At 40.3% G+C, this 27474-nt stretch overlaps 1 protein-coding gene across 1 annotated transcript; it reads right to left on the bottom strand.

The window, feature by feature from the left end:
* Positions 1–2236: 2236 nt before the first annotated feature.
* On the bottom strand, positions 2237–21294 carry LOC146644370 (death-associated protein kinase 2). The gene is made up of 12 exons (XM_085395502.1): positions 20958–21294; positions 14452–14625; positions 12785–13006; positions 12430–12568; positions 12207–12336; positions 7763–7811; positions 7527–7553; positions 7110–7262; positions 5820–5865; positions 5645–5734; positions 4664–4750; positions 2237–3744 (listed from the first exon to the last, which is right to left on the bottom strand). The coding sequence occupies exons 2-12, from the start codon at positions 14511–14513 to the stop codon at positions 3664–3666; spliced, it is 1086 nt and encodes a 361-aa protein (XP_085251628.1). The 5' UTR covers positions 14514–14625; positions 20958–21294; the 3' UTR covers positions 2237–3663.
* Positions 21295–27474: the final 6180 nt, after the last annotated feature.

Genomic DNA, 27474 nt, shown 5'->3' with positions numbered 1-27474 from the left:
ACTGTGGAAGCGGAGTCCCTCAGAGAAAACTCAGAGGAGCACATATCAGCTTTAAAGGAGCTTGAGGAGGGACAGTGTGACCGATTGCTCGTACCATCCATAATATGAAGAACCTTTTAATGCAGGGATCTGAAGTTTTAAGGTATGACAGGATCTAGATGGGAACCTTTTCAGTTAAATTAACTCACATGCTAATAGTTGGAGTGCTTCTTTTATTCTTTATGTAATTAACAATATATATTCCTAACGTGGAATAAACTGTGTTTAGTGTCTTTATCAACTGAATTTCACCCAAACTGAAATTGAGTTTTTAGAATGAAACATGAAAACAGGACAATGCCAACAACCAACCACAACCACCAAGCAGGTGGTGCTCTGATTACAGTTGACCCACAATATTCACAGGGCAAATAGAAATGTAATAAACAAAACTTGATTTTTTTTTTCATCGAATTTTTGTGATTGATGTGTAAGTGATGGTAATAAAGGTCTATCAATGTCGAAGGTTTTTTGACACTTATAGTAAGATTTCACTCAATGTTTAAGTAAATCCTTTGACATGATAGGTTTATGTTTAAAAAGTTCCAGTGTGATTTATTCCTTTTTATTAAGAAATAAAAGAAATTTCAACTGTGCTCGACTCACCCAGTTTCTCTATTTGGGAGTATCTCCAGCTTTGGAGAAAAGCCTCACACATGGTGCTGAGAAGCACGAGTATCACACAGCAAGCCTGCATAGGCTTGGCTATATGCACCTCTGCCTAGTGATTCCCATAGATCACATGATGTTGTACCCACGTTGCTTGGCACATTACAACTTCACCTTGGAATAAAAAAAAGAACAGACTTGTGAATAGTAGTGATGGGTAGTATGTTATCGAGAGAGATGAGTTGACAGTGTTGTCATACGGTAGGAAACCCTTCTCCTTTCAGCAGTTTCCATAAAAGCAAGTTCCTCTGTATCACAGGTGAAACTAACGCTGATATGCACATTTTGCAGGAATCCATTGTTGCTTTACATGTTCATAAATCACACCAGCACCCAAACCACTTTCTGAAACGTCATCAGTAATTTCACTCGACCTCAAGAAGTGCTTCATAAAAGACTTCCTGGATTTCTCAACACATACAGTAGAGTACAGTACAGTACAGTGTGTCACATTACTACTGGGGCCATAATCTGGAAGTGGAAAATACATAATTTCACCAGAAATCGCCCACGACCAGGTGCTCGCTGCAAGGTTTCAGACAGAGGAATGAAACTAATTATCAGAGTTGTCCAAGGACCACCTGGGGAGAGCTACAGAAAGACCTCAACAGGCACGAATGTTTCAAAGCAAACAGTATGTCACGCACTCAACTACCATGGCCGGTACGCAAGCCTGGGAGATACTGGGAGAATATCAACTGGTCAGATGAAACCAAAATGGAACTCCTTGGATGGCATAATACCCACCACGTCACTGCAAATCACCCCAAAAAACACACTCTACCAATGGAGGTGGGAACTTCATGGTTTGGAAGTGAAGGAAGAAAAATCAGCAAAATTCTGCAGCCAGAATGATGAAGATGAAATAAGGGTGGATGATCCCAAACACAGCCAAGGAAACTCTCCATTGGTTTCAGAATAAGAAAATAAAGCTCCTGGAATGACCCAGCCAATCAACTGACCTCAATCCAAATGAACATCTATGGAAAGAACTAAAACTCATAGTTCATAGAAGAAGAAGTGTGATTTTAGCCCATTCTTCCACAAAGAACGGGCTAAAATCACACCTGAGCATCTGACTAGTTTCTCCACACAGTAGGTGTTTTGACGCGGTCAACAAAGACTTTTGTACCAAATATTAAATACACTTCAGCAAGCGTGTTCAAAACATTTCTTCCCCCCCTTTGGTGACATGTTCTGTACTTATTTTACCCGTATATTCTGGTACAGTCCTCCCCCACGTCACCTCCTGATTTCACTTCCACAGTTCTGAGTAAAATGTGTTTCTGTCTCACTCAGCCATCTTATCACTTTATGATAAAATAAGACCTGGTGCCCATTTTAAGAGAAAGAAGATTTAAAAAGAAATAAACAATTTTGGGGAAGATTGTTTTTCTTACTTATCTAAACAAAACTAATTCTTCTGGGTCTCTGGTTATGCATCAGTAAATTCAGTATGAATTCAATTTTAATTCCTTTCAGTTATTTAGAAAATAATTAAGGCTTGTTAAAATAATACATCTCAGCATTATTAGTTAATGTTTTTAGTAATTTAATGTGACTCTTCACAAATAATGCTTGAAGCAGCTTATACAGTTTGAACCAGCACCGAGCCCTGTCACATTTACACCCAGAAAAGAAAAAGGATTAAAATGCTGTCTGTAAACACAACATCGCAGAAGAAGACAACTTCCTGATTCTTAGTTAAAAGAAGTGCGACAGGGTCACATAGCCAAATATAGCTCATTACTGTCATGAAACGGTATTAATGGTAACGTCAGCAGCTAAAAGAAAGTTCCTAAATAGGCAGACACAGCTGAGAAAAAGACAAAGTGAGAAATTTGGCAGTATTTAAAAATACTAATTGTTCAAGTCTCGGATGAAGCCAGCAGACATGTCATTAAACAGACATTTAATGACATTAAAAATACAAATTGTTGTATGTAATGACATGCACGTGTATGATTAAGCCATTTCAAAATGATACATCACAAGAGAAGTAATGCAGTGCTTATAAGTTATTAAGAACAGAGTATGATTGTATATTTTCATCTGCAGTACAAAATCTTAAACACTTACAACCTAACAATAATAGCAGTAGATTGAAGTCTGTTCATCTCGGGTAGTTGTAGTTGGTGAGATGTAAGAAATTACATTTTTAAAAACCTTCCAATGTTTTCAGCCTTACACAAACATGAAAATGACAGTAGTGGTTACTTTGAAAACTGTAAAAACAACAGCTGTTTATGAGCGAGTGTAAAACTGTGATATAACGGCCGGAAAAATGGAGGCAGTTGCTAAAACAGGAAAAACTAACTTTCACATTTTTGTTAATTATGTGAAGCAGTCTTTTAGAAAAGACACGGGGATGCTTTCCTAACACTAGCGAAGCAGTTTCAACATAAACAAACAGGTAATGAAAACATTGGTATTTGTGTTTGCCAGCGCTGCCATGAGCTGTCCAAAATCAGGTATAAGTCATGTTGTAGTCTATAGTTGTTGGACATCACTTGGTAACATTAAAAACAGGCCGAGCATTTCCATTTGGCTGATGACATGAAGCATTACTGTCATTGAATAAGGCGTGGAAGACACGGGTATAACATGAGTTTGAGGTTGCTCTGCACAGAAAAAAGCTTTTCTGGCCACATTTTGTTATCAGAGACATTTCAAGAACCGTAACCATCCACATACATTACAGCTGATAAAGCATCATTGAAGACATTAATACACAGCCCACCCAAAGTTTCCAACTGATTTTTTTTTTAAATGTCTTTCGTAAAGAAACACACTTCAAATGAGGACACGCTTCTGTTCCAGGCACTTCTGAAATGTCGAGTGTGTAACAACATTAGGTCACCCATTACACTCGAACAAGGTAACAGAAATCATTTGGTTTCAGGGAGCCTCATCTTCATCTTCAGCTTGGACTGCTCTGCATTCCTCTGCTCAACTCTATGAACTGCTGCTGAGTCTTCGCCGTAGCAGCGAGGCCGGCTTGCTCTCAGTGTCCTCTACGTCGCTTTCACATTGCCGCTGCAGAAAAGCATCATTACAGCTGTCAGCACTTTTCACTTACAAATCTACGTGACTGTGCCTCATGAAGCTTGTATTGCAGATTTGAATTATATCATTTGAACATGTACCTAACTTCAACTCTGACGTTACACTTCTAAAACAGTCTTTGTTATTTCTTTGACTCCATCCACGTATTAACATTTTCTACTCCCACCTTTTGTAACTCAGAAATGTATTCATGCACATTATCAATAGCACTTAACAATAACAGCCACATACACCTATTCATAAAGTACTTACCGTATTTTTCGGACTATAAGGCACACTTAAAATCCTTTAATTTTCTCAGAAATCGACACTCTGGTTGTGCTTACTGACCTTGAAACATCTTTACGTGGTACACGACGCTCACAAATCTGTCAAAATGTTTTAGTACGACTTTGCTAAGCTATACAGCTGCACCGCTTGTTGGAGCATTACGGCTACCGTAGTCAGGAGCCTCGCGGAGTCATACGTACTCTGCTTCAATGTAACATTATGGTGTGTGTATAAGGACCCCATAATGAGACGTGCTTACGGGCCAAAATCACCCAACTGTTAAACTCAGACCCTGAAGATGAAGAATTTGAGGAAGAGGAATGAACTGAAAAAGTGTATTGTTCTGTATTTTATTGTACCAACAGTACCATACACACACTGATGACATCTGAGCAGTTTTAAAGTTCATTACTTCACCCAAGGACACTTTGACATATGGACTACAGGGCTGACTGAGGGTTTGGGGGGGGCTATCTCAGCTACCAGTGTGAGAGGCAGGGTAACAGCTGGACGGGTCACCAGCCTGACACAGGACTAACACAGAGACAGACAACCACTCGCACTCACATTTAGATTCTCCATTTAATTTAACTCCACTTTTCAGTTAAATATGTCTCACCTGTAGTGGATCTGGACTCAGGGTGTCTTTACGCGGCAGTCTCAAATTTACGAGCCGATTACATGCCGACACCATATTGTAAGACATCTAGAAGGTGACAGGGAAGAATGTTTTACATCCATCACAAATAACATCAGCTCAGTATCTTCTAAGGTAACGTTCATTTTTAACCCATTATGTGAACTTTAACCTCCTAAGACCCAAACTCTTTCATGGCATTTTTAATTTCTCTTTGCTATTTGGGCTGATTGGGACCTGATGAATATAAAAACAAAGAATTACCTGATTCATTCGTTTTAAATTTCGATACAAAAGTAGCAGAATAATGTCCTCGTAAGTGGTATTTTTTTTTAATACTTTTTCGTAACATGTAACCATGATGGAGTATTTTACGGTACAACATATGTCCTCTTTATTACATAAGGATTTAACCATTGCTAAGGAGGGTGCCAGACAGGGCTAATGCACACAAATATATAGTGAGGGTACGCTAGGAGTAGCAGAGGTCCTGGACAATAAGATTTTGTTTTAGATTTTAGAACATCCTGATAACAATGAATGGCCTCTGGAAGACAATTCCTTATGGTTGCTTGTGTCTCTAACTTCACGTGTCTCAAAACAGTATCACCAGGAACCAGAGAATTCTTCTCGGTGGGTGTGTCCCAGACTGGGCAAAAACTGTTAGAGACGTGAACAGGTTGGTAGTGTACCCTGGCCTTCTGTTTAGGACTACGCTTTCTCCTCACGGTAACCCACCCAGTCTGTTTTCCTGGCTGCTTGTTACAATCTGCTCGGCGAGAGCTAAAGGTGGCTATCCTATAATAAATATAATATATAATATAATAAAATTTGAATCCTAACTTCGCCCACACCAGCTACAGAACTTTAAAAGTGTATACATGGATTAATTTGGTTTTACTGCTGGTCTAACGCACAAAAATATGCTTTAAAATGTCTCTTAACATAAATATCCAGACTCACCTTCCACTTCCTTCGGGCATTGAACTTCTTAAAGTTCTTCATATTAATTGAGGATCGATTTCTTTTGGCAACCTGTTTAGGTGTGATGGGCTGAAACAATGACAACATGTATGGCTGACAACACGGTAACACAACAACAAAAGTAGTGCAGAAGAAATGACAGACTGGTGCTAACCTTAATCCATGGATGAAGCAGACACTCCTCAGCTGTCATTCTGTCTCTGCAATATGCATTGACGTGTAAGGAATGATGAGAGATCATTATTTATTTTTATAGTCCTTTTCCTTTAGTACCTACTCAGATTGATCCGTTTTAAATTACTAACAACCTCACCTAATGGCATGAGGTACAACACGGCCGAACATCCCATGACGTTATTTGTATGCAACATGAACGGAGGACATGGAGGCAACGGTACCTACTGCTCGATGTATGGCTTTTTATCAGGCCATTTCTCTCGTTGCCGGGTTTCAAAAACGGCGGTTTTGATTTATGTAAACGAGATGCTCGCATGACTCATAGAGTGACCATACTGACTAGCCAATGCAGTCTGTTGACGTCACATTTTCGGATTGCCTTGGATCACTTAGGTAGGTACTAATAATGTACCCGGCACCAGGTACCCCAAAAAAAAATCTAAGTCACGCCAATCTAATCCGAGTAGGTACTAATGGAAAAGGACTATTAGTTAATATATTGTAATAATCCTTAAGCATTTTTGCTACAACCTAAACTACTAAACTAAAGTAGCAGGAAAACAAAGTTTGGCAGAACATTCCATGATTTTTGGATGCTGTCAAACAAACTAAAGAATATTAAGATAACAATGATTTAAGTGTATTTCACATGACCTTTGGTAGATGAATGCATTTGTCTTGTCATAAAAATGTAAAATTACTTTTACTCCTCTTTAAAACCATCTGTCTTCTGCATCCAAACTGTAAACATTGGCATCCTCGAAAGAGTGATCTTTATCTTTTAGGTGGAGAGATAGGCCTTGCACTGTCGAGGTGGCTCTTCTATGTTGTGCCATGTGTTTATGGATGGGCTGTTTGGTTTCACCAATGTAGAGGTCTGAGCACTCCTTACTGCACTGCACAGCATGCACTACGTTGTTTAGTTTGTGTTTTGGAGTTTTGTCCTTAGGATGAACCAGTTTTTGTCTGACAGTGTGGCTGGGTCTTAAGTACACCGGGATGTTTGCTTAAAGAAAATTTTCCCCAATCTTTCTGACAAACGTTGTTCCGTTTGTCATTCTGTGTCTCATTAGTTGGTGTACAGTGCACACCAACGAGCTGGACAGCCACATTTAGACTCTGGATACCTGGTGCTTAGTGTGAAGGGACTAGTTGACATGAAGTCCTAATCTTGATGTTCACTATTACATCCCTAATCACTGAACAGAGGAATACATTAAATTTCAGACTAATGTGCCCAAGTAAAATATTGTATTTTATGACATACTCTGGATTCTTCATCAACAGTTTCTGGATGAAATCTTTCGCCATGGGGCTTGTCAGGCTGAAGTAGTGCTCATTAAACTCGTATTTCATGCCAATGACGTTTCCCAGAGTCTCTTCATCAGTGTCGCCTTGGAATGGTGACAAACCACTCAATCTGAGAAAAGACAATACACTTTAGTAGTGAAACTACAACATGTCAACATCTGACATCTTCATCTGAGCATTAAAACACATTAATAGTTTTCTTTTCCTTCTTTCTTTCTTTCTTTCTTTTTTTTTTCTTCAATTTCCCATCTAGTATAACTGAAAAAGTTTACCTTTACTTTTAAAGGCCCAAATACAATCAAAAGATGTTTGTATACAATCCATAAATTATGTACTTTAGAAGCCACCCAACATACAAACACTTACAACTTACAATATGTAGGTAATAACTCCAATGCTCCTGAAGAAACATGAAACAAGGCACAGGCAGACATGAAGCGTAAATTAAAAACAAAAAAAACTACTGTATGACAACATGTAAGAAAAACACAGTGATTCAGTTTTGTTTAAATCCTGTATAATTGTGTTTATTCTGCTGTGACCAACTCAAATATTGTGCAGAGAGTAATGCTCACGACAGGCCTGAACACGCTGGAGCTGAATGCTTACCACATATCTGCTGCTGTACTCAGAGGCTGGCAGCTGATGACCTCAGGGGCTGCAGAGGTGGAGAAAGATAGAGAAATTGTGTTGGGTTGGTTATTAACTTAGATGATTCGATTCTAAATAACTTTAGTAGAATATTTGCAGAAGTAAAGCTCCTTAAACTTGCAACAAACACTTTTGTTGGCAGCTTTTAAGCACGTAAAGTCAGATATAAACACAGGATCTCTTATCCTCCACTTTTAAGTTTGTGTGATAGCCTTATAAGGAATCTGTTGTTTATTTTCACATGACAATTTGCATGTCAACGATCTGACCTCACAGCCCATTGTTCATCAATGGTGTTAGGTTCAGTCATTTTGCAAATGTACTGTTTATACAGTTGGGCAAACCTCCAGTCAGCAGAGACTACAGAAGTCACTTGGATGACTGACGAAATGTTTCTTCCACTGAAAACGCTACGTCCAGATGAACTGAATCAACTTTTTTGGTTTACTTACCTGGATGATTGTGCATCATCAACACATTTTAATGCATTTTAACCATCCGAGACAAGATGTTTCTCATTTTAGAGATATTGCACAAATGAAGGAAAGCAGTCCTAACCTTTGTTTAATAAGCCCACTGAAGGACAGATCCTGGTCAAAAATGATTCCAACATTCCTTGCAGTATTACTGGAAGCCAATGTAATGCCATTCAGATTAAGCAACTGGTCACCTACCATATTTCTCAGATTTTTGGGGTCGAGTACAAGAAACTCAGTTTTATATGAATTTAGAATGGTATGTGTATGCCACATCCAGATTAACAGAATCAACTTTTTGGAATTTTCTTAGCTGGATGCTTGTGCATGCATCACAACAACAACAACAACAATAACAACAATAATAATAATAATACATCTACATTGCTAATAAATTGCAAAACGTACGTTTATCTCCCTCACTGAAAATCAGACTGGCTGTGATCACAAAATAATAGCCAATGTAAACATTTGAAAGTAATGGGGCGATCATGGCTCAAGAGTTGGGAGTTCGCCTTGTAATCGGAAGGTTGCCGGTTCGAGAGTCTCGGTCGTTGTGTCCTTGGGCAAGACACTTCACCGGTTGCCTAGTGGTGGTGGTCAGAGGGCCTGGTGGCGCCAGTGTCCGGCAGCCTCGCCTCTGTCAGTGCGCCCCAGGGTGGCTGTGGCTACAATGTAGCCAGTGTGTGAATGTGTGTGTGAATGGGTGGATGACTGGATGTGTAAAGTGCTTTGGGGTCCTTAGGGACTAGTAAAGCGCTATATAAATACAGGCCATTTACCATAATTAATGTCCATCACACAAAAAAAGTCAAAATTTCTCAGGTGATTTTAAAATATATATGAATCTAGCCTTCATCATCTTATCACAGGGATAGTTTCCCAACAACTTGATGTTAAGTGTTTCCATCTTTAGAAACTTACTGCAAAAACTCATAACAATGCTGCATGCCAGCAATGTAAAAGATGAGCAGGAAACTGAAAAGTTTGCTTTTGTAAGTCAACAACATTCTGATAAAATGAGTCATGAACAGACATCTCCACCACAAGCATCTCTAAAACAGTGTAGCTTATGATTTTTGTTTCTGTCATTTAATGAATGCAAAAAGTTTTATATCTAAAAAAAGAAAAACAGCAATATGGAACTACATCTAAGCACAAAACATAAATAACTTCAGTGTGGCACCCTCTACACTATGTAAACCAGTGATTCCTGTGATGATCTATGGTCTTTATAATGTGTAAACTGATTGGTTCTTATATAGCACTTTTCTACTCTGAGCACTCAAAGCGCTTTTTACAACTTGCTTCATTCACCCACTTTCATTTCAGTTTAATTCAAGATATCAAGATATCGGACCCACGAACCATGCAGCCGGTGCGGTCGCAGAGCTGGCTGCCATGGAGCGGGAGCAGACAACCGACAGCAACTTGGAAGCCCCAGGACCAGGCCAAGTACCAGACAAATGTCCTGGGAAATCTGGTTGCTCAATGCGGTTCCTCTCCGTCACACAGCGAATGGTATACCTCCATAGTTCCGTGGTGGTAAAGAAAGGTGGGTCTATTGGGTTCTGTGTTGACTACCGCAAGATGATTGAGGTCACAGCATATCGCTTATTCCATGCCATGGGTCAATGAACTCCTGGACCGGTTTGGTACTGCTCATTTTTTCATGACACTGGATTTGACTAAGTGCTACTGGCATATTCCCTTGTCTCCAGAGTTTCCACTCTGTACGGATTTTACCAATTCCACACACTTTTATTTGGCTTTTTCAAAAAGGGGGTTGATTACATAAGCCAAAAACTCTCAGAATGGGAAATGCCCGGCCTGAGTTCGGAGGTGGGTATATGGTGGGGTGTGGCTCAGCTCCAAGGAAGGGGTGGTGCAGTGAATTCAGAGGGTCCTGGCTCTTTTCCCTCCTTTTCCTCCAGCATTGTTTCCACTAAGGCAGCCAAAGTAAAGCGCCTACATTTATTATAAAGTCCATTGGTGTGGTCCCAGACTGAATGTTGTTGGATTACATTATACATGCTTCCCTTAGGCAGCATCATTAGAAGACATAGCATACATTTTCACTGCTATGCAGATGACACCCAGCTCTATCTGTCCATGAAGCCAGATAACACACACCAATTAGTTAAACTGCAGGAATGTCTTAAAGACATAAAGACCTGGATGGCCGCTAACTTTCTGCTTCTTAATTCAGATAAAACTGAGGTTATTGTACTCGGCCCTGAAAAGCTTAAAAATATGGCATCTAACCAGATTCTTACTCTGGATGGCATTACCTTGGCCTCCAGTAACACTGTGAGGAACCTTGGAGTCATTTTTGACCAGGACATGTCCTTCAATGCACATATTAAACAAATATGTAAGACTGCGTTCTTCCATTTGCGCAACATCTCTAAAGTTAGAAATATCCTGTCTCAGAGTGACGCTGAAAAACTAGTTCATGCATTTATTACTTCCAGGCTGGACGACTGTAATTCATTATTATCAGGATGTCCAAATAACTCACTGAAAAGCCTTCAGCTAATCCAAAATGCTGCAGCAAGAGTCCTGACAGGGACTAGAAAGAGAGAGCATATTTCTCCTGTTTTGGCTTCCCTTCATTGGCTTCCTGTTAAATCCAGAATTCAAAATCCTGCTCCTCACATACAAGGTCTTAAATAATCAGGCCCCATCTTATCTTAATGACCTTGTAGTACCATATCACCCTATTAGAGCACTTCACTCTTGCTCTGCAGGCCTACTTGTTGTTCCTAGAGTATTTAAAAGTAGAATGGGAGGCAGAGCCTTCAGTTTTCAGGCCCCTCTTCTGTGGAACCAGCTTCCAGTTTGGATTCAGGAGACAGACACTATCTCTACTTTCAAGATTAGGCTTCAAACTTTCCTTTTTGCTAAAGCATATAGTCAGGGCTGGACCAGGTGACCCTGAATCCTCCCTTAGTTATGCTGCAATAGACGTAGGCTGCCGGGGGATTCCCATGATGCATTGAGTTTTTCCTTTCCAGTCACCTTTCTCGCTCACTATGTATTAACAGACCTCTCTGCATTGAATCATATCTGTTATTAACCTCTGTCTCTCTTCCACAGCATGTCTTTTATCCTGTCTTCCTTCTCTCACCCCAACCAATCACAGCAGATGGCCCCGCCCCTCCCTGAGCCTGGTTCTGCCGGAGGTTTCTTCCTGTTAAAAGGGAGTTTTTCCTTCCCACTGTCGCCAAAGTGCTTGTTCATAGGGGGTCATATGATTGTTGGGTTTTTCTCTGTATCTATGAAGCGCCTTGAGGCGACTTTTGTTGTGATTTGGCGCTATATAAATAAAATTGAATTGAATATGGAGTCTTGGTCCATTTTAAACATAATTCTTCAATGCTTGACCACAGCCTATATTTAAGATATGGATGTCGCTACATCAGCATATTGGGATGCTGGGTGATCAGACTGCTGAACTGGTTTGGAAGTCGCACCAAAGCTCATCAGAACAAACAACGATTTATTTCAGTGGATAAAGACAGGGTAATCATGAACAACAAGACCAACTAAACCTTGTGACTGTCACTGATTGGAAGCATCCAGTGTGCCTTACACAAAAACACACATGGAAAGTTCTTAGTAGGTTAAGATAACATTACTTGAACTAAAACTGTTTATTTTGGTCATCTTTACAGCAGTTTCATGAAAGGCACAAACCTTAAAACATGGGAAAAAGCAAAAAGCCCAACAAAAGTTGAAACAATTGTGAGGCTATACCAGACCAGTGACAGCAAACATGAGTCACACTAAAGAAAGATTTGGATGATCTTTGGTCAGAGAATAAAAACATGTTTTATGCATTGTAAGATAAAACTAAACTGATAATTAACATTTCACCAAAACATAATGCCAAATACCATTTTTTAATACAGCTTAATACTCACCAATGTACTGTGGAGTACCACTTGTGCTCTTGTACTCCTCTCCCGGGTGAAACAAGTGAGCCAGGCCAAAGTCTATGAGTTTGATGTTGGGAGGTTTTGACACTTTGTCTGACAGCATGATATTTTCTGGCTGAATGTGGCGAAAATTGTTATGTTGGAAACCATGACTTTGAAAATGTTCTGTTCCACAATATAAAAGATAGATGTAACTAAGTATACTTACCTTGAGGTCAAAGTGGGCAATGTTTTTGCAGTGTATGAATTTCAGACCCTCCAGTATCTGCTTCATGAATTCAATGGCCTCAGTTTCCAACAGGTTCTCTTTCTCAGCAATAAAGTCAAACAGCTCCCCTCCACTGACACTAAGCAGGAAGTGTTTTAATGAGACACTTGTTAAACATTTCATTTTTTCCCTGTACAGAACAGGATAGGGTAGCAAATATATATTTTCTCATACTATGGTTTGTTTCCCATATGTTATGGTGGAGGGGGAGGATTTGCATTAACAGAAAACAGGTTTAAATTTGTAGGTAGAACAGTGAAGTGTTTACGCTTTATGGAGATATTTGTCAACTCACAGCTCCAGAATGAGCACCACTTCAGCGCGACTTTCAAAAACATCTTTGAGAGCCACAATGTTTGGATGTTGGACAGCCTGGAGGATCTCCACCTCTCGCTCCACGCTGCTCCTGTCCAGGCCAAGACGGCTGCATGCAACCTTCCGAATCTTCAGGAATTTGCCTGCCCAAAAGTTCCCAGAGGTCCGCTCCCGAACCTGGCGAACCTGGCCAAAATGCCCACTGTACAGGGGAAGGACAGAATTCACAAAAAACACCAAGCCTGGCATGCATCAAAAATCCCGTGTCCTGAAAAATATGACTTTTTTTTTTTTTGCTAAAGTAAAAACAAATAGTCTTCCCAGACATTTGGGTCAGGCCTAATCACCATATCCTCACAGCCTTCTGCTGCTGAACAGGTGGTCCTTACACAAGAGTATTAGCTTCGGAAAAACTCTGAGTAACTGCTCTGCTGCTCAGGTGGCCAGGGGCAATTTCTTCCCTGCATAACGTGATCCAGTGGTTTCTGTTATGATGCTGAGCCACGATATATTTAGCCGACACACAGAGTATTTGCACATGTTTTGCATATTCATGCTTTGAGCAGGAGAGGTTGGTATGCCCTCCTCCTCATCACAGTGTTGGGCTTAGAGTCAAGCCCCGGAGTTTCTGCAAGTTTCTGTCCACCTTCACTATCTATGGTGCTAACAACAAGGACAACGAGTTAGCTGGTTTACTAACTTCAGCAGAAAAGGACAACAGTGTTAGCTAGTGTGGTAAACCGTACTAACTAAACCGCCTTAGTGGAGAGCACGACGCCCAATCTATGGTGCAGACTTGGTTTCAGCAGAGACGAGCAAAAGGTATCAAGCACCCAGCGACAGGAAGTTTGCTAAACACTCCTGTCTATGGACAGGTAAGATAGCTAGCTAGCCTAATATAGGTTGAGATATGCGCCAAAGCTTGAAGAGGTGTTTCAATAATGGCTATGTAATAGCACAAGCTACTGAAGGGTGGGAGTTTCTGCCTGACGTAGTTGTTGCAATCACCAGCCAATCAGGAGTGGTGGAATGAGATAAATGATTCTGAGTTGAATTGCATCCCATAGTGCGATATTGCCGTGATTGCTACTATGGGAACAGGGAATTTTACTTTCACACGCATCACCTCGTTAATATGGTTTCAGACCAACCATACGTGGTACAAGGCTGCAGGTTATTGTAGGCAGGCATTAAAAAAAGCAGAGGACACAGCTCTTGTTACAGTATACTGGGCATGACTGGGAGACTGATGTCTCTGAGAGCTTTTATTCCTATTGTGATTAATAATTTATAGTGGAATTGCAGTATAATTGCTCAAAATGGGAAGTTTGTTAAGCACACAAGCACAGAGGTTTCTGTGGTCATTTTGCAATAGTCTGGTATGGGTTGCATTAAATGCATGTAAATCGTTCACTTTGTATGACTGTGAGTTAACATAGGATTATCGTTTCTTCTTTGTTTTACCTTATTACTCAGAGAGCTTTTTGGGGTATCAGCACCATCAAATTAAGGCTGAAATCCTGCTTATTTCAAATCCAATATGCTGGTATTCAAAAGAAACAAATCTGTACATGTCCTCACCATACATCACTGTACTGCGGAGCACCTATTGGAACACACTAGAGCATAAAACAGTTGCATCCATACCTTCCCAGAACTTCCCCAATCTCATAGAAGTCTTCCACATTCTCAGGTTTGAAGACAGCCATGTTCCTTTGGTTCACACTGGTCACCTTGGTTATAGGTTTGCCTACTGCCAACTATTTAATATGGAGCTTCAAGGGGTTCATGATCCTCCAAACTCTAACATCAAAGCTGGACCTGAGTTTGAGTAAGAGAAAATATTACAGAAAATTATGTTCTCCAAAAGACCACACAATGTCTTGTACTGTGACAACTACACAAACACAGTGCATACATCTGATACATACAGCCGACATTTTGCTAGCAAGAAAAAAAAAAAAAATCAGACGTAATAATTTCTCCAGGGTTCTTCAATATGTGTTTATGCTGAACTTTTCCCAGTCATCTAGTTCAAGATGAATACTTTATCTACTCATAAATAAAACTGTAACGCAGCGGTGTTCCAACAGACAAGCAGACTAAGCAGCGACTGCCCGGTCAAATCAAGAAATCAGAAACAATTAATGTGAAAGATCTTTTTTAATCTGAAACAGCGTTCTGCCATCAAACTTCCACCCATCCTTTACATTACTGCCATCTTCTGACTGCAGTTGGCTTTTGTTACTGGAAGCTTTACTTGTCTTGGATCCTACTGAAAACTGTGTGCTTCTATTTCATGAGCATATCTGTGTCCCGTTAACTATGCCTGAAGCTTGACAAGCTGAGAGATGGAGCTCCCATTGATGGGAGACCAATGGGAGATTAGCATGCAAGGTATGCTGCCACTGGCTCTGCATTCAAAGTTCTGAGATTCCCAGTTTGTGTGGAAACAGAATCAGCATTAGCCAGTAGATGAGCTTCTGGAATTTATCATCGTAACAGATCATTACGAGCAAGCATTTCCTCTTACAAACCAACCCGACAAACGTGTATACAAGCTGGAGTGCAGTGTGAAAAGTTTTAATAACTTCCTTAGGCAAGTGGAACAGGCACAGGCTCAACCAGCACATTAAGATTAGTATATCTGAGAAATCACTAGTAAGTTTAACTAGCTGTTTGGTCCAGACGCCTTCATTTTTCACACATATTTACTAGGGATGGACCGATTCGATATTATGTATCGGTATCGGTCCGATACTGACCTAAATGACTGGATCAGAGAAATAAAAAATGTAATCCAATCCATTAAATATCAAAAAAGCACATCACAAAACTTGCGACATGGCGTAACTCAGCTCATAACCTTAGCTTGTCGGAGCAGTATGCGTCTCGTCATAGAGCGACTGTGGCGTGCGAGACCTGTCGGTGGTCTAGTTGAGCATTTGTAGCCTCGCTACCAAACCAGCATTTCATCTCCAAGAAAGTTATCCAAGAAAGAAGTAAAGCAAGTGTGTAAGTTCATCTCTGAATGTTTGTAAAGCATTCCCGCGTTAAGCTTAACAACCAATATATGGAGCGACTGCCTCTCCCTCCCTCTCCTGTTGCTACTTCAATTGTGAAACTGATTAATGATCAGCTGATCGGCTTTTCTGTGCGAGTCTCTCTTGCTTGTTTTTGGTCCACACAGTTACACGGCTGGTAACTTTGCAGGGGCGGGTCTAGCAAAGTTTAGCCAGGGGGGCCGATAGGGCATGAACAGGGAAAAGGGGGCACAAAGACATACTTTTCTTTCTTATTCTCAGTTAAAATGTCGAGCTTTTAATAAATAATTATCTGAATAATACAACCAAAGTTTTAATCTGATGTAAAATGTGTAGAAATCCATTACTGTATATAGTAACTGTTAAGTCTAACATACCCTAGTAAGCTATAATACTTTTTCCTTTGGGAACCATCTGTGCAGTCTGCAGTTCTGTTGAAGAAAGATGTTGAATCTATTTAATATTTCTTGAAAAATAATTGACTTCTGTCCTTTTTTTTTTTTTTTTTAAACACATGCATTAAATTAAGGTTGATTACGTCAATTAAGCATCATGAGGTGGGGGGTGGTTTCCTATTATTTTTGCTGGGAGTTGGCAACCCTATTAGTTAGGTTGTTTAATATTTCTGCTAAATACTCTTTAAAATACCAGAATAGGGAGGACGGAGCAGGTTTAAGTTTATTAGCTCAGTATTGCTGAACTATGAAATATTTTGGGTGCAGTGTATTTCTTGCATACAGGTTTAACAGAATAGCTTTGGTGTTTTGTTTTTTAAAACTTGAGTATGAACAAGATATTAAAAAAAAACAGTTTTATTGATTAAAAACACTATATTGGATTCATATCGGTATCGGCAGATATCCAAATTTATGATATCGGTATCAGACATAAAAAAGTGGTATCATGCCATCTCTAATATTTACATATTTAAACCAGTGGAGACAGTTAACCATGTCGTGCACTGCTCAAGCCTTTTAATTCAGCTATGCTTGTTTGTTATTAATACAGTTTCATATATTAACAAGCTGCGTTCCTAAGCTCATTAACAATTTTTTTCAGGGATAATGGATTGTCACAAGAAAACTACAACAAAACTACACAAAGATACAAACATTAATATTTTACTTCTCCATTGTGTTACTGACATTTTCAGAAAATATATGCATATTTTCTCAGTTACCACCTCATGTGTCTCCCTCTTTTCTTGACAGTTTTGAGCCAATCTGTATATGTGGAATGTGTTGTGATAACATTGACAAGTATACTAGATGCCATGGATTCGTAGGATTACAATTCTTTGTATTGTTGTAGAAGAATGAGCTCAGTGACATTCGCCTCACACCCTCGGTAGTTTTAATGTTACAGCTGTATATTTTTAGTATTTTACGTGTTCATTCAGTACACTGCCATCATACTTTTTGCAATTCTAAAAAATGTTTACAATATTTCAGAAAATAAAATGTATTAACATAAAATGGAAGCACAGCAAGAAACAATTTAGCAGTTTCCCATAATAACTTTACGTACGTAGAAGCTTAAACTGATTAAAGACTGGAGAAAATGAAAGCCTCTTAGTGGCATCACCAGCTTTCACAGAAGCACAAGTCACACGTGAGGCACTTCCTCATTTCAGGTTCGATTTCTGGGCTTGAGGATTTTTATCTTATTAGGTGCTGTATAATAACGACTTCTCTCGTCTGCTTGTGGCACTTCCATTGATTCTCTTCTCACAACTCTCTGTACTAGAAACCATGACATCAGATGCATGTCGCAAACTTCTCTCTACACACTTTGATGTACTTCCCCATATGATACAGAATGAAAGAAACATACAGGGAAGGGTGAATAAAATGTGGATGTCAGTTTGTGCATCATGTCTCCTGGCTAAAAGAAACAATCACAATCTTTCAAACGTTGTCCGACCCTGGTCATTTCACCAAGCATGACGAGAACGGTAATAGCTACAGGAATGTCACTGCAGGCACAAGATTCAAAACTCACTGCAGAAAATACATTTATGGTCCCAACAGGCTCAATCCGCAGGGTCTGAATTATGGTCGTTTTTGTGATATTCTCTATGTTATTTTAAAAAAAAAAATGAAAAAATTAAACTAAAATTAAAGAAAGTTGCTGTAACTTGTTTTGTTTTTCTACAGTCTTAGAAATTCTGTGACAGCAATTTTGTTATTTTATTTAAGTGGATGCAGAAAAGCACATGCAGATCTGGAAAATGTAGTGACGATTTTGCAAAAAGGAACAGACATGCATACATTTCAGTTCATTAAGCTGGTTAACTGATCTGTAAATAATTCCAAACAATCTACGGCAGATGCAACATAGCAAAGCAGTAAAGCGGTTTCACGCTGTACAGCTTTGGTATTAAATAGATTGGGTACTCAGTAGGGCTGCCACGATTTGTCGACTAGTCACGATTACGTCGACTATCAAAATCGTCGACGACTGATTTAATAGTCGACGCTTCGTTTGAAGCTGGAATAAGTAGCAGGATTTAAGAGTGTAATAACGGACTGAAACAGAAGATGGCAGCATTGCATGTACAAGGATGTCAGCTGCCGTTAAACCCCGAAGAAGAAGAAGAAGAAGAAGAAGAAGCAGCAGCTGTGTCCCAGAATTCATAGCGCGGCCCAGCGCAGTTTCCAACAATGGCGGCAGCTAGTTAGTTTTAATATTACTCTTATTATTCTTTCTGGGTCACAAAATAAATGTTTAACATATTTTCAGGCGAGAATGTAGCTGTGTAAACCTCAAATATCTGCTCAGTTTATCAGGACACCACATATTTTCAAAAGCGCTCCGACGTTTTCGGAGACGTCTGTTACCCACTAGCTCGTTAGCGAGCCGGGGGCTAGGCTCACTAGCGCAGTGAGAACACCGGACTCCCCGCAAATCGTTTTCAAACCCACCGCCGTCTTTCGCTACTCGGGTTAAATATATATGAGTCACTTAGATAACTTAAAATGTTATTGTTTGGCTTTTTTTTAGTATTTTATTTCCTGAGTAAATCAGTTTGTCTGAGATTAAAGTTATAGTTTTTACACAGCTGAATAAACGTCAAGCAGACAACTGATTATCAGAAGTGTGAGATGCTCGAGAATTTACTCCGGTGTCCTGTTATATTTTAGATAGCAAGGAGTTTATTAAACTTCACCGAAACAATCTGCAAATTTCATTAAAATTTAATAAACTATCATCTTGTCTTTATTTTTAGTTAGCAGAGACCTGAAACACTTAAAGCTGTAAGCTAATGATAGTTATATAAGAGCAGATGCTGCTGGTGCAATAAGCTGTAGTTTTAGTCCAATGGATGATGATCTGATTAGTCGACTAATCGCAAAAATAATCGGTGACTAGTCGACTATCAAAATAATCGTTTGTGGCAGCCCTAGTACTCAGCCGATATCTAAGCAGACTGACTGCCATTTGTCAGTGATGCTTCTGTCGCACTGCGCCTTGCCTAAACTGACCAAGCAGAACTAGTCCAACCCGTTGCAATTCTGGACCATTTGCTTGAGTCATTCTCTCTCTGCACATGACTTAGCAGCAAGTTAAGCTCTAGGAGTTCCCACAATGACGGCGCATTTCAGCAAGCTGGTAAACACCAAAGTGGTTATTATTGTTTCATCATTTCATTTGTTTTCTTTTCCTTTTTTTCAGAGCACAATTCACTGATGATTACTTAGATGATATACATAAAGGAAAAGTTCCCCAGATAGAGACTTAGATATGGACCTCAGTCAGGAGATCCCGACAAAGGCAAAAGCGGACTGCAAACTGACACATACACACAAATCGCCTGTAGTTACGGCTAGCTAAAAGAGTGTGAAGTGGAGCAAAGGTTGGGACATTGAGTCAATGCAGAGAGTGGCTGAGAGAGACAGTGTGGACAACTGTCACACTGAGTCGGAGTAATAACAATATGATAAACCGCTATGTAGATGATCCTCTGCTCCCCCACAGTGACGCCATGCATCATCTGCAATAAACATCTGCAGTTTTCTAAATAATAATCCACAACTTCGCAGAAAGAAAATGTACAGTATTTTCTTGATCTACTGCCAGAAGTACACTGATGTGAGGTCATGTTCTGTAGTGCACTGCAGGCAAACACCACCACCAAATACAAGCAAACAAAGTACAGTTAGTACAGTGTTTATCTAAAACCCAAATACCTCTTAAGGTGAGCCAGCTACCACAGATTAAAGATGACTTTACACGAATGCATAGGTGCTATAAATCATGCTAGTATAAAAAACCTATCAACGCACATTAACTGTAAGACAGCTATCCCTAAAGAATCTCCTCAACATCTTTCTTTCCTGTCAACTGGTCATTTGTTCAAGTGATGTGACTTCTGACTCCTTTGCTCGAGGAATGTGATTTGTCCAAACGTTCCCAAGGGTACACTATGAGTTTTTCCACAATAACAAAGTCACCAAATGTGACAAACAGTCTAAGAGCCAAAAATTGTATACCCCCCCCCCCCCCCCCCCTTTTTTTTTTTTTAAAGTTTAAGTGTTTTTCCCCCCAGAGCAGATTTTTTTTTAAGAAAGGGAACACCCTTTGTGGTTTTGGGAACGCCACATATTTAGAATCCTATTTAGTTCATCCTAAATCCACCCTGCGATAACCAAACCTTCAAGCTAGAATCTGCAATAAATAATGAACATACATAAGATCAGGCTGGTTTTGGAGAACCCGCCCGATACCTGCCAAACAGTTTGAAACGCTGTGGGTACAGAGATCTGACGCCCTTTGAATGTACTAAAATGTATTTTGTAGGAAGTTAACCGATAAAAACTATCCATTGGTTAATTTACAGAATAACTTCTTTGCAAGTAACAGTATAAAAAAAATGTGTAGACTGCACAGCCTAAGGCACTATACGACCTCAGCCTGTTGGGACATGTTTTATGTAGAAAAACAGACTAAAATCCATCCGTTCTAAAGGAGGGAAACAACACAAAACTTCCTTGTCCCACGAAATGGCACAGTTTAAAAATAACTACAGATGCTTTCAATATTTCAAAGAAGACAGATGCCACTAAAAAAGAAAAAAAAATCAGCTGAGAAATTTGTTGGCTCACTAACCATCGACACGTATTGCAAGCAGCCTTAACAACACAGCGCTTCCTTGCCCAGGTTCACCGTCCGGCTTCCAGGTAAGACGTTCCCAGGAAAAGCGGTGTATCTCGCGGATGTGTTCCTGCCCTGATCCTGGAAAGGCTGGAACATAAATGCCGTTTCGCCGTGTGCTTGGCCCTGAAGCTCGCAGGCAGTTGGGGAATGCGGAAAACACCACCACTATCCACACTTTGATGTCATGTCCGATTTACCGTAAATACGAGTTTAGCGACCTGGAGAGGCGTTCAGGGCACATACTAAGAGTCAATAAAGTAAAAAGCTTTTTGTTAACTACATTTCACGTCCACCCTTTTTTTTTTTTTTTTTTTTTTTTTTAAATAAACTTTATTTAACAAACAATGAGTATACAACATACGAACAGATGAAGTATACAAAACAACAGAACATGAACACACAAAGCCAGGGGTAAAAGAAAAAGGTAACAATTATAAGAATACACGCAAAAATTCACATACATAAATTGTTTTGAGAGCCTTTTTGTTGGTGGAGTCTGATATTGATTGTATGTACATTTCCACATCCTTAAAATAATGACAGAAATATGGTGTTTTGTTAGTAAACTTACATTTATGGATATAAAATTTAGCTAAAAGTATTAACAAATTTATCATAAAAAAACATTTATCATGCTTCTTGGGGAACTTAAAGAAACAGAATAAAACATTTTCCCATCGTAAAGAAAACTCCCTTAAAATATGGACAATAACAAACCCGCTAAATTCCTTCCAGAATCTCTGTGTAAAAGAACAGTACCAAAAAAGATGTGTCACAGTTTCTGGATGATCCCCACAGAAAGTACAATTAGTATTTATGTCCCTTTTAAATTTTACCATGTAGTGACTGGCTGGATAACATTTATGTAGAATTTTAAATGAGACTTCTTTTACCTTATTTACAATCAAATATTTATGGGGGACCATCCAGACTGTCTTCCACTTGATATCTGGAACAAATCGGTTCCAATAAGATATTATATATGGGAGAGAGACGATATCTTCTTGGAATAAACTACGTATTCTTTTATTGCTATTACCAAGTTCCTGTGAAAAGCAGATTTTTCCTATTGGTGACTCAGCTGGACCAGAGAGAGTGACTGAGGTAGAGATCGAGCTGTCAGTGTTTTTATATAACATTAAAGTCCCTGAGGGTATGGCACCAAGCACCATTGAGAATTCCTGAACACTGATTGGAAAATTATATAGTGCAATAAAGTCGTTGTAAGTAAGTAGTTGTCCCTATTTTCACGTCCACCCGTCACATAACAGGTAATAAGAGAAAAATTTCCGGTTTGAAAACACCTTCAAAATAAAGGCGGAAACTACAAATTAAGTTTTGAGGTGTTTCAGCTTTATAATACTATTCAGTGGGCAGAGTAATAACGAAATATCAATCCATTCATCCAGTTTCTTAATCATTTATTCAACTGATTTAGAGTTCTTTGGGGAACCTCTATAGAGCCTAGGACCTAACCTATGTAAGCGGCCAACGTCAAGATTCAAGATTCTTTATTTGTCACATGCATAGTTATAGGAGTACAACTGAAATGAAATCTGTCCTGAAACACTCCTCGACTGTGCATAAAGAGGACATCATATACAGTAAGTAGTGAATTATATACATTAAGTAAATTAAATAAAACAATCTGGAAATTTGAAATTAAAAGTCTGAAAATGTGTGCGAGTGGAATGTGTCTTGTGCCATATTAGCACCGCAATGTACTGACAGAGCAGTGCAACATACAACATAGTGACCAGAGTAGTACAAACGGTAATGTACAAGATCAGTTGCGGTCCTAGCCTATTTAGCGCCCTGGGAGAACACCCCCTCTGCCTACTAATTAATGTTATGTTGTTGTATCTCTGTTGTGGTCAGTGCTATCCTCTATGCTGTTGCATGCTGGCGCAGCAGGTTGAGGGTCACAGATGCCAACAGACTAAATTAACTGATCCACAAGGCCAGTAATGTTGTGGGGGTGGAGCTAGACTCCGTTAGGGTGGTGTCTGAGAGGTAGATGTTGTCCAAGATAAAGACAATGTTGGATAATACCTCCCACCCACTCCATGACATGCTGGCTAGTCACAGGAGCATGTTCAGTTAGAGACTGAGATTAGCAAAAAGCATCACTGAATGACACAGGAAATCATTCCTGCCTGTGGCCATCTCCCTGTACAACTCCTCCATCTAACACACTGTAAACACTGCAATTACATCCTTTTTACACACGCTCTTTTCTACTCTGGAATATTCTCGTCAATTTCCTTGTAATCACCTCTGTTAATCCTTGATATTTATAATTGAGTGATCTGTATATATTAATGCTATTTCTTAAATGTGTAAAATCTGTAACATAATGTATTGTTTGGAGTTTAGTCTGTTACTGTTACAATTTTTTACCATTTCTTCTTGGAGCAACTGTAACCCACATAAATTCCTTGGGGATTAATAAAGTATTCTGATTCTGATTGTTTCAGGATGACCTGCCATTATCCAATCACACATCTGCTTACCTGCATCTTTTGCTCATTTCTCCGCCTCTACTTCTTTTTTCTAAACTGAGTACCTGATGGCTTTGAACTTTTCTTGTCCATCTTCCATAGGTTTTAATTTTGCACTCCAGTAGGAACACCCATCCCTCAACCTGAGGATCACCACAACATAACATTACAGACCTACACCTTAGTTCACAGATTCACTTTGTCTAAGGTTTATTTCTGGGATATCGCACAACCCAGGATTCAAATCATGAATACATAATGGGCTTGGATTTACATCATTATGATTGAAATGCGCTCTATCTGGAAGCAGCCGGCCCCTCCCCTTTCGACGGGTTGTGTGTGAGACTTTAAATCATCAAACTGAATTATAAATTTTAAATTGTTATTGATCCTTTATCCCGAGTCCTAAAGTGTATATTTATTTTCTTACTCTTCTTATAGTTATTGTTTGTTTACTTGCACTGCTGTAACTGGAGCCTCGTCATCTCGTCTCTCTATATGCTGGACTGTAGCGGAGATGACAATAAAGTTTACTTTGACTTCAGCAGCGAGCAGGCGCACCGAGGGCTCTCGTGCTCACTTTTCGCATATAGAATTTCAAAAAAGCATCGATGCAAATTATAAGTCTGTATCATGATGTCTGGTGTTTTCCTGTTTGTTGGTTTGTTTTTATTTTTTATTTTATTTTGCGGGTTGGTTATTAGATGCTGCTCCAGCCAGCCTGAGACTCCCCCGCCGCCCCGCCCTCTCCTCCCTGTGCCGCATGCAGCAGGTGCACCTCACAAACGGAGGGCGCCCTTACTCCCAGCAAATGGGCGACAGAAAACCGATCGGTGCCTATGCCATTCCCAATATGCACTGGCGTGATGTCGGGGCAGCATGAGTACGAACAAATTGTTTTTTGTTTTGTTTTTTGACGATGCCCCTGATGCCGCCCCCCACCACGATGCTGCTCTGGGCAAACGCCCATGTCGCCCGTATCAAAAACCGCTACTGTACGAGATAATATACACAGTAGTGAGGCCAAGAAGAATCAGCCATGATATGAGATGACCGTGAACGTTCTGGAATGTGGCAAGAATAAGTCCTGTCTCCGTCACTTATGGATGCTTTTGGAGGGGTGCGCATGTTCTGATTTAGGACTCGGAGGGCCTGAGGGTAGAAGCTCCTCCTGAGCTTCTCTGTTTTTGCCCAGGTGGTGCAGAACCTTCTGCCTGATTGCAGAAGTTGGGACAGATTGTTGCTGGGATAGGATGGGTCCTTCAATAGCTGCTCTAGACCAGCATCTCCTGGTGTAGATGTCCTGTAGGGAGGGAAGAACAGTCCTGCAGCAGCGTTCAGCCACACAGATCACTCTCTGAAGAGCTTTCTGATCCTTAACACAGCTGTTCCCATGCCAGGATGCGATGTTATGTGTAAGGATGCTCTCCACAGCACCTGTATAGAAAGTCCTGGGGATCACTGGAGAGACCCAGGACTTCCTCAGTTGTCGGAGATGGTACAGGTGCTGCCTAGCCTATTTGGACTGGACCTGAATGTGAGCAGACCATGTCAGGTCTGAGGAGATGTGGACACTGAGATACTTGAAGGACCACACCCTCTCCACTGGAGCTCCGTTGATGATAAGGGGCTTGTAGACTCTATGCTTACTCCTGAAGTCCACCACCAGCTCATTGGTCTTGCGGATGTTCAGCTGGAGGTGGTTGTCCTGGCACCACGATGCCAGATTCTTCACCTCATCCAAGTAGGCTGCCTCACCGTTGTTGGAGATGGCGCCCAACACCACTGTGTCATCAGCAAACATTACAATGGTGTTGGAGCTTATGGAATGTCAATTGAGCAATAGATTCCAGTCTACCATCCCAACCATCTTTGGAAAACCCGTTAAGAGCTTGGTGAAAATGTTCTAGAGCACACTTAAAGATGGAGCAGCTGTTCCTTGTGAGGAGCTTGAGGGTCGGCTGAAGAAACTGGCAAAAAAGGTCTTTTGAGAAATGTTAGAATGGTTATACTAACATGGCATCCTGCCAAGAATTCTTTGGCCCCTGCTGATTTATGAGTGCCCCATATCCACCACTGAGGGTCAGTCTCAGAAGAAGAGTTTGACCAGCATAGTTGTCTATGGAAATAGCGGCAAATTAAGGCTCGTCTTGAAATCCATTCTGGAGGAGTTCAAGGTTTTGTGCATCAGGAAACTAGTACAGTACAATGAATCAATTACTCCATGATGCAGATGTGAACAGATGGTAACATGCACTGTTCTGCTGTGCTATATACAAATATCAAAAATAAATAAGGATTATATATTTACAGTGTGGGTTATTGCACGTATTAAATATTGCACAGTAGTGATGGTAATTTGCATAGTCTGTGTATAGAGGGTTGGGGGTCAGTGCGTGTGAGTTCAGGGTGGTTATGGCTTTTGGAAAGTGTTGAAATCTCCCAATTCTTTGAATCTTTGGGCTGAAGGAAGGACAATACTCGGTGTATAAATGCTCAATCAACAATCATTTATTTCCATACAATTCAACAGTCAGAGCATTACAACGTCTGGACGGGAGAGATGCTACCAGAGGGTCAGGCACATGTCTCAAAATGGTGACGGGTTGCTCAGCTTTTTATAGTCTCTAGTGGCCCCCAGCTAGTCGTAAAAGCCAAAACATCACATTCTTTCTCTGTTACAGCGCCTAAGTTATGACCTCGGCAGTTGTTTCTCTGCTTTCTGTAAGGTGGGGGTATGGAATGTGGTCTGTCTATCTCCCCTGTCTTAGACACAGAGTCTCCTGCTTACAATCTTCTCTTCATGATTCAACAATTAAGCATGTCAAGAAAACAGTGTAACACATTCCCAGCAGATCAAGGATACAGAGTGATGCACATTTGTATGTATGTATATATATGTATATATTGTACTATTCTTAGTTAGCGTATTGTCTGTCTTGTCTTAATGTTGGTTTAAAATGGAGCACTATAACAAAAAATAATTTCCCCCAGGGATCAATAAAGTATTCTGATTCTGATTCTGATTCTGATTTATCTAATGAACTAATATGTGAATATGTTCTGTTAACTCAAAAGTATAACGAGAACTAAACTACATACAGCTCACACACTCTATATTAAAGGGTATAATGTGATCTACAGCAGTATTCTAATTCAACTACTTTGATTACATATATAAGGTAACATATAATAACAGAATAATCTAACAAAAGAAACTGTTCTTGAGTCTGTTAGTCTTTGTACTGATGCACCTGTAGCACTTTCCTGAGGACAGCAGTTTGAACAGGTCAAAACCAGGGTGGGAGCTGTCCTTGATGATGCTCTCTGCTGAGCTCTGCTCTGCTGAGCAAGCCAGGGAGGTATAAATGTCCATCAGGGAGGGGGGAGGGCAGCAAATGATCTTCTGTGCTGCCTTGGTAAATGGTAAATGGCAAATGGCCTGTATTTGTATAGCGCTTTACTAGTCCCTAAGGACCCCAAAGCGCTTTACATATCCAGTCATCCACCCATTCACACACACATTCACACACTGGTGATGGCAGCTACATTGTAGCCACAGCCACCCTGGGGCGCACTGATAGAGGCGAGGCTGCCGGACACTGGCGCCACCAGGCCCTCTGACCACCACCAGTGGGTGAAGTGTCTTGCCCAAGGACACAACGATCGAGACTGTCCAACCTTCCGATTACAAGGCGAACTCCCAACTCTTGAGCCACGATCCCTAACTACTCTTTGAAACCTCTCCCTGTCTGCCATGATGCTCCCGTACAATACTGTGATACAGTATGTCAGCAAGCTCTGGACGAGCAGTAGAAGGTCAGCAGCAGTTTGGAGTTCTGGTTGGGTTTCCTAAGGACCCTCAAAAACTTCAGCCACTGCTGAGCCTTGTTGCCAACCGCTCTGTGATGTCTGTCCAGGAGATGTCAGCAGAGATGAGGACGCCACTAAACCAGAAGGTGTGGGTC

Source organism: Rhamphochromis longiceps, linkage group LG22 (genome assembly GCF_057381845.1).
Source record: "Rhamphochromis longiceps isolate RC_006_pf linkage group LG22, R_longiceps_female_GT1.1, whole genome shotgun sequence".
Lineage (NCBI taxonomy): Eukaryota > Metazoa > Chordata > Actinopteri > Cichliformes > Cichlidae > Rhamphochromis > Rhamphochromis longiceps.
The sequence above is the reverse complement of the archived record's forward strand: the minus strand, read 5'-3'. Positions and strand labels throughout refer to the sequence as shown.